The sequence below is a fragment of the Lucilia sericata genome, unplaced genomic scaffold, assembly GCF_015586225.1.
Source record: "Lucilia sericata isolate MDLA Ls3-8-SP2 unplaced genomic scaffold, ASM1558622v1 Contig000608F_arrow, whole genome shotgun sequence".
Classification (NCBI taxonomy): Eukaryota; Metazoa; Arthropoda; class Insecta; order Diptera; family Calliphoridae; genus Lucilia; species Lucilia sericata.
The window spans coordinates 12,501-26,956 of NW_023994615.1; the positions used below are offsets into that span (position 1 = coordinate 12,501).

Consider the following 14,456-nt stretch of genomic DNA (forward strand, 5'->3'; position numbering starts at 1 on the left):
TTTTGAATGTGAACCAATTGCGTTTGTACGCTGCCCGTATTCGAAGAGCTAGCACCGCCCGCTGATGAAGTTTTCTGTGTAACCTGTGCACCCTGCTGCTGTTGGGGATTGTTCGACTGTGTTATGTTAGTATTTTGCTGTTGTTGTTGCTGCTGCTGTTGTTGATTAGCAGCCTGGGCTGCTTGTATTTGTGTCATTCGCGAAATCTTGCGTGGCATAGCAAGCTGTTGTTGTTGCATGTGCAATTGACGCATTTGTGATTGATTTGCCATGGTCACTTTGATTTGCCCGCCCGGTTTGAGTTGGGAGAGGGCCATGTTGACGGTGTTTTGTGTTTGCTGTTGACCGGTGTTGACAGTAATGCCTTGATTACCACTTCCAGCTACAGAGGTGGCCACTGAGGTCTTAACTAGGGTAGCAATTTGTTGAGGAGTTACTTGTTGCACCACTTGCTGGGTATTACCCTGCTGCTGCACAGATGTTGAGGTTTGTGCTGATGATACCGAGCTCTGTTGCAATTGTATGCCTTGAGCCGTGGTTGTGGTGAATATCTGTCCTCCCTGTTGCAAAACCTGGGCTGCTTTTTGCTGAGTGGCAGCTGATATCATTTGTCGTTTGACCAGCAACATATCACTTTCTCCCACTTGCCGGGTTATGGTATGTTTGCCTGTAGCCGCGGCTACTTGTTTTATAAATTGAGCTCTGGTCTGTTGGGCCTGTTGTTGATGGACTTGTGAAGCTGCTACTGTGGTTACCACTCCAGTGGCACTAGGCGTGGTAACGGCTACATTTGATGTTGCTACCGCCACCTTTTGTCCCTGTACAACTTGTACGGTGGTGGGTCCAGAACCTGTTTGCATAAGACTTCCCTGTATTATGGTGCCTTGTGCATTGACAAGAGCTGTCTGCCCAGAGGCTGTTTGCACCACTGTCTGTTGACCTTGCTGGCCAGGGGCTCCAGCTTGTAAAACTTTAAGCTGTTGACGCTGTCTATAGAGTTGTATGTGGGTGTGAGGTTGGCCCTGTTGGTTATTGCCCGCCTGAGCAGCAGCTGCAATTTTCTGACCTTGTTGCAGGGAGCTAACTCGTATTCCCTTAGTAACCACCTGCTGTGTTCCACTAGGCATAGAAGCCAATTGGAATTGTGTGGCTTGCAGTTGTGCTGGTGCCACATTAGTGCCCAAACTAGACATAGAGACAATGGTAGGGCTGGGATTGCCAGCAGATCTTTGTTGCAAGACCACATCCTGTAGAGTTGTGCCACTGGAGGCGGCTACTATACGTTGTGCTCTTAAAGCTGATGTGTTGAGAGTGGTTACTGTAGCAGTAGGCTGCTGCATACCACTGGATGTAGTTAACACCGTGCCCACGGTGGCAAGTTGTGATACAGACACCACTTGTGGTAGGGATTGAGTCTGCACTATGCTGCCCACCTGAGGTGAGCTCGACACTATAGTTTGTTGTGGTGAGAGTGATACAATTTGGGCGGTAGACGATGAAACTTGATTGCCATGATGTTGCTGCTGATTTGTTACTGTCGAGGAGATGGTTTGTACAGGAGTGGTTAGCACAACGGAAACTGAAGCTGGTGTGGCCACTAAATTACCGCCTGATGTCTGCTGCTGCAATTGCACATGTTGTGTTTGTCCCGAATTTGTTTGTGAATTATTTGTTTGTTGCTGTAATTGTTGCATTTGACTGGTGGTGAGTAGACCAGATTGGGGAGCCACAATAGCTTTAACAATCTGTGTGGTGGTGGGAGTGCCATGTTGTCTTAGCAAATGCTGTTGATTAGTTTGGTTCACACCACCACTAACAACAGTCTGTTGTTGCTGCAACTGTTGGCCGGAATTGCCGGCATGCTGGAGCACAATAGCAGTAGCTGTCTGCTGTTGAGACTGCTGTTGTCCTACTCCACCTGACGAAGATAATTGATGGATCTGTAACTGTTGAGTATGCAGACCAGGAGGAGCTGTTGCCACCTGCACTTGCTGGGAATGTTGCTGCTGCTGTTGTTGTTGTTGTTGCTGCTGCACCAATTCTTGCAAGTGTGATGTTGTTTGATTACTTTGTTGTTGCACTATGTTGACCGTATTTGCAGTGGTGACGCCACATGTTTGTGGCTGCTGCTGCTGTTGCCCAGCTTGACATACTTGTGGAGCCTGTGTGGCAGCTGGTGGAGGTGGTGGTGGACATTGTGATCTTTGTTTTTCACGCAATTTATTCGCTCTCATGATGGCTATATTTTGTGGTGATATAGGCTGATCATAATTAACTATACCGAATTCCTGCAAAACCTCCATATGTTTGGGATTCATGGAGCTGGGTGTGTTGAAGTGTCTCTTCGGTGGTGGAGCCTTTTTCAAATAAGCCGTCTTAATACAATCGAAACGAGAACGCATAATCTTAGTGAACGTGGCATTATTATCGTTCGCATAGTTTTGTGTAGTTCTTAGACATCTCAAGGGACTCTTAAGATACTCCGTTTTTAATGTAGTCTTTAGCTTTTTCTGTTTCTTGGGACTTTCCACCAGTTTACCTTCTTCACGCGGCTGTATGGTAGTTTCATAACGCCATCTACACTGTTTCGCCGATCTAAACGTCTTCGAGTAGGTATTTACAATTTCAGCCACCAAATCCCAATTGGGTGTGTGGCCGGGAGAGAGCAACATTAAATTACAGGGTAATCCCTGTAAATTAACCAAAACATGCAGTATGGCTATATCTTCATATATACACCATTCGGCCATTCCTTCGGGTTCCGTTAAAGGTTTTTGCGGCATTTGTGGTTTTAAGCCGGGTATTTGTACATTTGGCTTGAATTGTCCGCGATAACGTTGATTCTTCAAGTCTCTTCTTATTTTCGCTATAGCCGGCGATGGTCTATCGAAGAGTGATCTTGGCGCACAGAACATTTCTTCACGACGTATTTTTGCCGGTCGCTTATTGCCATCGATCATGAATCCGGCCTCCGAACGAGAACGTTTGTATTCTTTCTTAACGTATACCGGCGGCAATTCGGACTCTGGTATCGGCTCTACATCGTACATAAAACTGAGCGAATAATCGATGTAGATGTCATCGTTATCTTGCGGCGGTGTAGGTGGACACCACATCTAAAGGAGGAGGAAGGGAATTAAGAAATTATTATTAATAAGGCGGAAGTTTTCTTAAATAAATTTGAAACTAGAACTGTACAATGTCGACTCAGATTGAAATGCAGAATATGGATGAATGATCAAAATGATCGAATTAATAACTATAAACTGAATCTTCCCTCAAAAAGACTTTTCCAAACCTGATGAAAAGATAAATTATTTTCGCAATTTTGATTCTTTTGGAAAAGAAAAACCAACAAAGATGTTAAAATTTGTTCTAAATTAACTAGTTTTTGAATGGTTGCAAGAACTTCAGATTCTTGAACAGCAACCTTGAAACCAGTAACGTCTTTGTCACTTCTGATACCCGTTCTGTGGAACATTGTTTTGAATAATTGATTAAGGAGCCGGTTTCAGAATCGTTCAATAGAACAAGTGTTGACTCAGTTCCGCAGGTGATAATAACAAACAAATGATCGGGGCTACAGCTAAGGTAGAGTTTCTTTATATGGATGCAATAAACTAGAATGGTGTCTACATTGCTAATACAGAAAAAAAAAGGTTCTTAAGACTACCGAACGAGTATATTGTCTTCTAAACGTAGATCTTAGCGATCTGAAAAGTAACGGAACTGATACAGGAGCATATGGAAATGTATTGTAATGTATAGAGAAATGAGGTCGAAACCGACAAACTGACAAGATTTGTTCCGAATCCCACCAAAACTACCCATTTGTCACTATTCCACAACATTATCAATCAGTTCTGGAATAGTTGAGTGGATTGCCAAGACTTGATGCAAAAGCAACCAGGAAACTTATTGAACTCAATAGATTAAGTCTTGGGGCTCTGACAGGGATTATAACGGGGAATTGTTTTATTAGTGATTTTGTCAGTATGTTGGGCAATACAAAACTACAGGTTATGCGAAAATGTTGGGGAACTAGCAATAGCATACTTATAGGAGTCAATTGATGAAGTCTTGGGGCTCTGACAGGGATTATAACGGGTCATTGTTCTATTAGTGCTTCTATCAGGTTATACGAACTAAACTTCTGCAGGTTATACGAAAATGTTGAGGAACTAGAGACAGTTGACCGCATTATCTACCACTGTCCTAGTAGTCAAGGTCTCAGGCTGATATGAATGAGAAATATGTTCTACGATGGCTTAGAGGTTATTGTTATCAGGGGAATTAGCCATTTTTTCGTTTAGACACTATAGTTAATATGATTCTGATTCTTCTTTAGAGATCTGAATTCATTTATTTTTAGGATACAGGTTAACTCCCTTGGGCCTCTTTCTACTTACAGTCCTTTCTCTTTTTCTGTTTTCTTAACTATTCTTGATTCTACACTTTCATTGAAGACCTCCATAGATCATGATGATTCATACAAAATGTATATTAGTTTTATTCGGGAAAATTTTCATAAATTTTCTTTACACGTTTTCTGTTTTCTTAATTATTTTCTATTTTTGTTTCTATACATTCATTGAAGATGATCAAAATGTACCTCCTTGGTCCAGGTGTTGCACCTCTCTGGTACATAACCCTTCTTAGCCTAACCTAATATATAGATCATGACGATTCATATAAAAATTATATGAATTAGTTTTATTTGTTGAGCGCATCATCTTCCTCTGACCTAGGGTCAAGGTCTAAGGCTGATATGAGTGGGAAATAGGTTCCACGACAACCTAGACGATATTATTTTTATCAGGGGAATTAGCTGTTTTTCGTTTAGAGACTATAGTGAGGATTATTCTGAGCAGGCTGATATGAGTGGGAAATAGGTTCCACAACAACCTAGACGATATTATTTTTATCAGGGGAATTAGATGTTTTTCGGTTAGAGACTATAGTGAGGATTATTCTGACCACCTTCTATATTATTCCTTTCGGGATCTGAATTCATTTATTTTTTGGGATCCAGATTGAATCTCTTGGGCCTCAGTCTACTCTACAGTATTTTCTCTTTTACTGTTTTCTTAATTATTCTCTATTCTTGATTCTACACTTTCATTGAAGACCTCCATAGATCATGACGATTCATAAAAAATGTATATTAGTTTTATTTGGGACCAATTTCATAAATGTTCAAACGGAATTGAAACCATTCCCATAAGCATGTCCCTCAAGCCAAATAAAATCATTAAATTATTAATAAAAATATTAAAAAATTCACTTACCGGCATTTGTTCCATGGTATTGGCCGAAATCCAGATCTATTTTTTGTAACAACAATATTAAAAACGATCACACAAGGCCACACACAACGTTTCATTTAAAAGTGGTACATAGTTGCAAATAGGACAGAGAGACAGAGGGGGGGGGGAAACAGTTATATGGAGAAAAACACATACACACAAATATAACCAGATACAGAGTGGGAAGTCGTTGATTGTGTTGTGCAAAAAAAAAAAAGAAAAGAAGAAAAAAAATATTATTTTCTATTAAAAAAACTGTTTTGGTGACTTAAAATTTAAAGGTTTTATAAAAATTTTATTTATTTGCTCTCTGTTTAGAGTAATAAAACTTTAGTTGCAGTAAAAACAATACAAAAAAAAAATAAATAAAAAATATAGAACGAAATCTAAGGCCGTTTGGAAATGGCAATAATTTTGGAAATTTTTTTTTTTAAAAAATTTACTTTTAATTTTTCTTATAAGAATTTTTAGTTAAATGATTAATTAAACTGTTTTGGTGCCCTTTATTAAGTTGAAATTAATTTTAATTAATGCCATAACCAAACATTCCTTGTGCGCAAAATATGAGAGAGAGAGAGATGTTTAAAGGAGCTGTTAGCTAATTGTGGTTTGTTGTAGATATTGTTATTTTAACACAGTTTAAATTTAGCAAAATGAAACCTTTAAAGTAAAATAAAAGAAGACACCAAAACAGATTTTTATTTATAAGTTTGTTTTTTGTTTTTAATTAATTAGAAAATAATATTTTTTTAATAAAATAACTTTTCTTTTTTTTTCCTCTAAACACAAACTATTAATATACAATTTGTTATTACTTTTTGTTTAACATTTCCAAAAATATATAATTATTTTGATTTTTTGTTTTTCGCTAAAAAAGGGCCAAAGATTCGCTGGGTTTTTTTAGTTTATTTTTTTTTTTTAATTGTCTTCACTTATTTTTAAGAGTTTTATAAAGCAATAAATAAAATTTAAATAAAACACATTTTGATTTGTTGATTTTTTTTTTAATATATTATTTTTTTGTTAAAAGCTTTTAAAGTTTTTTACTTTTATTATTTCAAATTTTATAGCTTTTGTTTTGAAGAGTCAAAAGTTACTTTTTTTTTAAGTGTATATAAATTAATAAATAATTTTTTTAGATTTGCTTTTATAATATAAAACAAAATACACAAAGTCCTTGTTAAACCTATAATTGTAGTTGTTTTTTTGTTTTGTTTTTTGTTTCTGGTTTTTCTAGATATTTTTTTTTAGTAAGTAAAACTAAAAAAGACTTAAATTTAAAAAAAAAAAAAAAAAAAAAACTTAAATTAAAATTAAAAAAAAGAGAACATAACTATTATATAATTAATGATTAAACCTTTAACAAAAAAAGGAATTTTTTTCTTCTATTTTAGTTTTAAATATATTAAACTTTAATGAACAAGTAGTTTAATTTAAAGTATTAATTTGTTTTTTTTTAATTAATTTTCCATAATAAACAAAATAATATTTAACAATTTGAAAAAATTTAAATGTTTTCTTTTAATAAAAAGCACAGAACTTTTAGTTATTCTGGTGTCAGGACATTTGTTTTGTTTTGTTTTTTTTCTTCTTTCTGTCGTTCTATATTTAATTGTATTTTATGTTTATTATTAATACCTATCGTGTCTAACTAACAGCTAATTATTTTTTGTTTTTTTTTTTATAGAATTCTATATATTAAGTTTTATATTTAAAATATGATTTTTATTTACAAGTTATAGTTCTTTGTTTTTTTTTTAATTTACAAATTTGTTTGATCCGTTTGTTTGCATAAGAAATCTAAAGGAGGTTTTTCTCAAATTAAATCAAAAAGCAGGAGTAAGTGAAGAAATTTTATAAAAAGAGGGCAAGCAGCATTTGTTGGTGGTATTACAAAAAAAAGGGCGTTTAAGGTGCATTTAAGAAAGTTTTCATTACAAATGTTTGATAGTCTAGAGAGCTTTCAAGCTTTAATTTTGTTACAACTTTTTAAAATAATTAGTTTTTCTGAGAAAATTTACAAATTTAGTGGCAAGAACTAAAATTGTTCATTAACCAAGTGTCCTCAAATAGAGGTTATCTAAAACTATCTAAAGCATCGAATCTTTAACAACCAGTTAAGCTTCTATTCATAAACAGATTACTTAAGCAAGTGTCCTTTTTAAAGCCAAGTCTTAAACTGTGTTTAACAAAGGGTAAGTTAAACTAAACGTTCTTTTAAATAGAAAATAATAAACTTTGTTTAAAAGTCGATTAGTGAAACTAAACTTTGTTTAGTAAACGATTAGTTAAACTAAAATTTTATTGTTTAGAAGATATCAAATTATGATTTTGAAAATCTTTCTAAAACCCTTATCAACCAGTTAAACTTCGTTTCATCAACAGTTTACTTAAATAAGAAACGTTTTAAACTGAACGTTCTTTTAAGTAGGTAAAATAAACTTTGTTTATAAGGCTATTGGTGAAATTAAACTTTGTTCAGTAAACAATTAGTTTACAATTAGTTTGATAAACTAAAAGTTTATTGTTTAGAAGACATCAAATCCTGGTTTTGAAAATTCATTCTAAAACCCGAATCTACGCAGACAAATTACACTTCGTTTCATCAACAGTTTTCTTAAACAAGAGGCGTTTTTGAAAACAAATCTTAACAAACAATAAGTTAAACTAAACGTCCTTTTTAAATAGACAAAATAAACTTTGTTTAAAAACCGATTAGTGAAATTAAACTTGGTTTAGAAAGCAATTGGTTAAACTAAAAGTTTATTATTTAGAAGATATTAAAATATGGTTTTTAAAACCTTTCTAAAAACCTTACCTAAGGCGACCAGTTAAACTTCGTTTCATCTAGAGTTTACTTAAACAAGAGGCATTTTTAAAGCCAAATCTTAAACTGTGTTTAGAAAACGATTAGTTAAACTTTGTTTAGAAAATGATCTTTCTAAAACCCTAAGCTATACACATCAGTTAAACTTCGTTTCATGAACAGTTTAAGACGTTTTTAAAGTTAAATCTTAAATGTGTTTCGAAAACATTTCGTTAAACTATTTTTTAGTTTAAAAATCCAACTTAAACTTTGTTTAAATAATGATTAGTTAATCTGAAAGTAAGTTTATATCGACAAAACTAAACTTTGTTAAGAAAATGATCTTTCTAAAACCCGAATCTATACAGATCAGTTAAACTTCGTTTCATCAACAGTTGACTTAAACTAGAGACTTTTTTGTAGACAAATCTTAAACTGTGTTTAGAAAACAATTAGTTAAACTAAACGTTAATTTAAAAAGATAAATTAAACTTTGTTTAAAGAACGATTAGTTAATCTGAACGTAAATTTATATCGACAAAATCTAAACATTAATTTAAAGGCAATTTAAACTGTATTTAGAAAACGATTAGTTAATCTGGACTTAAATTTAAGTCGAAAAATTGATCTTTGTTTATATAAAGTTTAGATAAACTATGTTTAGAAAGACTAATTTAAAAAGATTAATTAAACTTTGTTTAAAGAACGATTAGTTAATCTGAAAGTAAAATTATATCGACAAAATCTAAACATTAATTTTAAGGCAATTTAAACTGTATTTAGAAAACGATTAGTTAATCTGGACTTAAATTTAAGTCGAAAAATTTATCTTTGTTTATATAAAGTTTAGATAAACTATGTTTAGAAAGACTAATTTAAAAAGATAAATTAAACTTTGTTTAAAGAACGATTAGTTAATCTGAACGTATATTTATGTCGACAAAATCTAAACATTAATTTTAAGGCAATTTAAACTGTATTTAGAAAACGATTAGTTAATCTGGACTTAATTTAAGTCGAAAAATTGATCTTTGTTTATATAAAGTTTAGATAAACTATGTTTAGAAAGACTATGTTTAGAAAGACAAATTAAATTCTGTTTAACTCTGTAAATTTATAGCGAAAAAACTAAACTTTGTTTAGAAAATGTTTGGACTGTGTTTACAAAACTGAACGTTAACTTTTGAAAGCGTTTAGTTTATCTTTGATCTTTGTTTACAAAACGATCAGTTAGACTGTGTTTAGAAAATGATTAGTTAAACTAAACATTAGTTTTAGAAAACCATTAGATAATCTAAAAGTAAATTTTTTCAGAAAGCTATTAGTTAATCTGAAGGCAAATTTAAATCGGAAAATTGAACATTGTTAAACGAAAAGGTAATTTAAAGATCGTTTAGAAATGGAGATTTAACGAAGATTAGCTGCTTTTTACGGTTTATGAAAACAAAATCGTTCTGTGTAGTTACAGCTGAATAAATTTCCAATAGGATTCGTTTTGAAAACAAATTTTAAATCAAATATTATAAATTTTCAAAGATTTTAACGATCATTATAACAATTAGTTTTCAGTTTAACTTACGTTTAAACTGTAGAAATGTACAATGTATTCAAAATGATAATTTACACAATTTAAAACTGAGAGCACCTCGATTTCAACTGTTAATGAAAGTAAAATCGATTTATGTAGCTTCAGCTGACGAAATTCCAAGTAGAACTTGTTATAGAAATGAATTTTAAGTTCATCAAACATTTAAACGATCGTTTTATGGAATTAGTTTTCTATTTAACTTAATTTACACATTTTAAAACTGGGAGTTCCTCGATGTCAACTGTTAATGAAAGCAATATAGATTTGTGTAGCTTTACGATGACGAAATTTCCAGTAGAACTTGTTATAGAAATGAATTTTAAGTCCTGCATACAAATTATTAAACATTTAAGCAAACGCTTTATGTAATTAGTTTTCCATTTAACTAAAGTTTAAACTAAAGGCCTGTAAAACTGTCAAACTCATATTAAGCGTTTTCCTACAACGTAATGAAAACAAACTTCCTTGATAACACTTCCCTAAAACACCGCTTTTTCTCTAATCCACAAAATAGATGAAGTAAACAAAATCTTTCTTCCAGTGGCAGTTTAAATGAATTATTGTTAATCATAAATAAACAAACATTCGTTCCTCGAATTGAAAACCAATAAAAAAGAAACCACAAATTAAGAAATTAGCACACACACACACACAGCAATAACATCAACAACTATGTATATAAAAACAATTTTATGTTTTTTTTTTGTTTTTTCTTTCAAATATTACAAAGGCAAATTATGATTTGACTGTTTAAATTAATACTGTTTCCTATTTTTTTCTCAACAATGATCAGCATCATGAATTGGAAGATTCACTTAAGGATTTGGTAGGGCCATTGGCCGTTGTTGAATTTCCTTCATTTTGTTGTTGCTGCTGCTGTTGGGTACGTGGTGTTTTCAGAAGCCAACGATGTAAAGTATTAGATGTAGAGGGTGTTTTTGTGGGAGTTTCATTGTTTTTAGTCTTTTTTATACTACTGCCTGTGGCTCTCATTGGAGTAGTCGAAACTGTTGTTTTATTTGCATTTATTGTTTTATTATCATTTGTTTTTGTTGTTTCATCATCGGATTTATGTTGATTTCTATTAACCTTACCGCCAGCATGATGATGATGATGCCGTGTAATGGTTGGCAGAACAGGACTTTCATCTAAAGTCCATAGATTTATTTTAACTGAACCTCTAGAACGTGTTCGTGGTGTATGATTATCGTTTTGTTGTTGGGGTGTACTATTGCCAGTCTGATTTCTTAGGCTAGTGTGTAAAGTTGTATTGGATTTGCTGGCGGACAAGGGGGTCTTTTTAAGGGTAGAATTTAAATTAGATAGACTATCATTATCCTCGGACTCTGATTCATCGGATACATTGTAATAGGTGGAATTAGTAGTGGTATCTTGATTATGAGCCGCCCAAACATCCATACTGGACGAGTTGCCAGCATCAGTTTGATGCTGATTTTGGTTATGACGTTGCTGGTGATTAGTACTGCCCTCTTCACTGTGATTATTATCTTCATCATCATCTTCACCATAATTATCATTATCACCAGCTGTGGCATAACTTGATTTATCATCATCTTCTTCTTCCTCCTCCTCGTCATTATCTAAATTATGAGTATTTTCATTATCTTCAGGATTTTCTTCATTATTTGAATCTTCTTCATCCATTTTCATAGTCTTACCACCACGACTTCTTATTGGCAAATTGTGTATGGTACGAGGAGCACTGGTTTTTCTATTAGTTGTTTTTGCTTTATCTCTTAGCGATTTGTGTTCATCAATTTCACTTTCTTCCGGTTCATCATCTTCAGTTTCATTGTGTTCAATAGTTTCCTGGCTATCATCCTCTAAAGTATGATCTTCTTGTTTAACTTCTTCCCCTTCTTCCTCTTCATCTTCTTCGTCTTCATGTTCTTCTTCCTTTTGTGCTGCCTTTCTGGGACTATGTCTTAAAACTCTGCGTGTGGTATTTACTGTCACTGTTGCTCTTCTCTTGGCTGTAGAAGCTGTTGCTCCTTTGCCAGCACTCACACTCAATTTCCGTTTTCTTTGTTCTGTTGTGTCCTGTTGATTTTTACGCAACATTTCCTGTCGCCGTTTTTGCTGCATACGTTTTTGTGCAAAACTTAAAAGTTTTTGATTTTTCACACCCGTTTGTGTTTTTAAGGTTTTTGAACTTGTTTTCAAATCATTACCTGCTGCAGCTGCTGCCGCCATTGATGTGCGTGTGGTCTTTCTATTGGTTACATTACAAGAAGACTTTTGTCCCTTAGCTTGTGTAGTTCTAGAGCTAGTTAAAGTTTCCTTGTTGGAGGAACTATTTAAACTACCACGAGAAGCTGCTGAGCGATTTAAGGATCTTAATCTGCGCCTATTTACTATTTCTTCTTCGTCATAGTCTATGACTTTTCTAATCTTACGGAATTTATTAGTTTGTTTAACTAGTTTTTTCTTCACTGATTCCTGCCCTTGTTCTTCTTCATCTTCGCTTTCTTCTTCACTAGTTTGTAACTCATTATCTTCTTCATCTTCTACCTCCTCATTTTGTGTATCATTTTCACTATCTTCCTGTTCTGTTAGATTTTCATTTTCATCTTCTTCCTCCTCCTCTTCTTCCTCTTCATTCTCATCACTAACCTCTTCACTATTACTACTGTCTTCTTGACTGCTATTGTCATTACTTTCCCCCCTACTATTACGATTTCTAACACGTGTTTTATTCTGTCTAACTGTTTTACTTGTAGTGGGTTTATTTTGCAATCTAGTGCTAGAACGTCGTCTTCTTATTTGCAATTCTCTACGATTACGTTGGGCTTTAGCTCCAGCTGTTTGAGCTGTTGCTGTGGACGAACCTTTACGGTTTCTTAAAGCCGCTAATCTTTGTTTATTTGTTTGCATCTTACGTTTAGCCGCTATATTAGTTTTATTTCTACGATTTTTGTTATTGTTCTTATTATTAGTAGATTTATTAACCTGATTTGTTGCATCCTTTCGTGAATAGGTTAGGGGTTCTTCAGCACTCTCCTCTTGTTTCAGCAATTCAGCTTCTTTTTGCAAAGCCGCCAAACGATTAGCTTCCCATTCTCGTTTTTGGGCCTCTAGCTCAGCTTCGGCAGCACGCAATTGTTCTGCTGTCCAAGCCGCGCCAGTTTCTTCCACAAAACGCATGGCGTAACGTTCAATGGGTGAGAGCTGTAAAAGAAGAAAAGAATCATAAATTAATTTTAAAGATTTTTATTGAAAATTAACATTTTGTTTAAAAGAAAGTTAAAATTTAAAATCTATATGACGTTGAGTGATATAATCAAGCGTTTGAAATCGCTTTAACTATGTCTGAGCGTCCTTCTTTAAGAAAAAGATTAATCTAGGCATTAAATATTCGTGTTGAAATTTAATTTATAGAAAATATAAAACTTTGAATATTCAATGCCCTAAAATAATAATGAACTTTAAGTAAAAATAAAAATTTAATTCTGTTTAACGTTGAGTGATATAATCAAGCGTAACAGAGATCGCTTTAACTATGTCTGAACGTAAATCTTAATAAAAAGAATTGATCTAGGCATCAAATATTTGTGTTAGAATTTAATTTATACAAAATATAAAACTTTAAATATTAGATGCCTTAAATATCTGATTTGAGAGATGACAATTACCATTTTCATTACAAGTAATTGATAATTGTTAATTGTAATTACTTTTGAATTTATAACAATTAGACTCAATAGCTACTAAAGGTGTAATAACTAGGGTTTGAAACCAGATTTAAACAATCCCACAACAATTGGTTCTTCGGTCCGAAACGACCCCAGTAATACTCGGCCAAAGAGTATCCAGCAAAAGCTGTATCAACCGAAAGTTTTTTGCCCAAGAAAGAACTATTAACAACAGCGAAACGGTTACAACAAGAAGTTCTTATGGACTTGAAAAGGAACAGCTATATAAAGATGCTCAGTAAAACTTAAAGATGTGTCTTTTTGGGCAACAAGGAGCGTACCACAAGCGACCTTGCACATTCTACTTTGTCCCCTAGATGCCCATTATGACAGCTAGGAACCTATTAAGACTATATAGGCCTTCGATAATCAAAGCTACGCTACAAAATCATACAAACATTTTGAAGGAAGTTGATCTACTTGATCTAGTTAACTATTCTAATGGAATTTGTGATCGCAGAATTACGACTTTACATTTCGGAACTACACTTATGATAGAATTTGTAACTAATAACGATTGGTGTGGACTCGATAAACTGTTTGAGATGTGTGCAGCATTTACCGATGGCATCAAGATAGATACTGACATAGGTGTCTACAATGGACGAGTGAAATGTCTAACATGGTAACAACTTAGCGATATGGTAACAACTTATGTCGATAGTCAAGGCTGCACTAGGAGCAATGAGAGAATGAGAATGTAGAAATGATCTAAGTGTTATTATGAGACTATTTACAATGAGACTGTGTTAGATACCAGGACATTGCAACGTACAGGGTATGAGGAAGGTAACAAACTAGCGATATCAGGTTCAAATCTTGACCCTCATGAAAGGAACAGAAGGGAAATTGTTCTACGGAAAATGCTGCAAATAGTAGAATGATTTGCACAGGGCCTTTGGCCAAGACTTGATGCGAAAGCTACCAGGATACTTATTGGGCTAGATAGTTGTCGTCTATTCACTCTAATAGAGATGATTTTTGTATTAGGACTTTAGTCAGTATGTGGTACAATACAGTAACGGACTTCGGAAGCAGGTTAT

The 14,456-nt window shown here is 33.7% G+C and overlaps 1 protein-coding gene across 2 annotated transcripts in view; it reads right to left on the reverse strand.

Moving 5' to 3' along the window:
- The window catches only part of LOC119606617 (helicase domino), a 42,342-nt gene that overhangs the window by 1,048 nt on the left and 26,838 nt on the right, over window positions 1-14,456 (reverse strand). For both annotated transcript variants that reach the window (XM_037960185.1, XM_037960186.1), the window contains 3 exons: window positions 12,671-12,889; window positions 5,289-5,324; window positions 1-3,116 (listed from right to left, as the gene is read on the reverse strand). The exon at window positions 1-3,116 is cut by the window's left edge and continues 169 nt beyond it. In XM_037960185.1, the coding sequence (XP_037816113.1) occupies window positions 1-3,116; window positions 5,289-5,324; window positions 12,671-12,889 (3,371 nt within the window). The remainder of the gene's footprint in view (window positions 3,117-5,288; window positions 5,325-12,670; window positions 12,890-14,456) is intronic.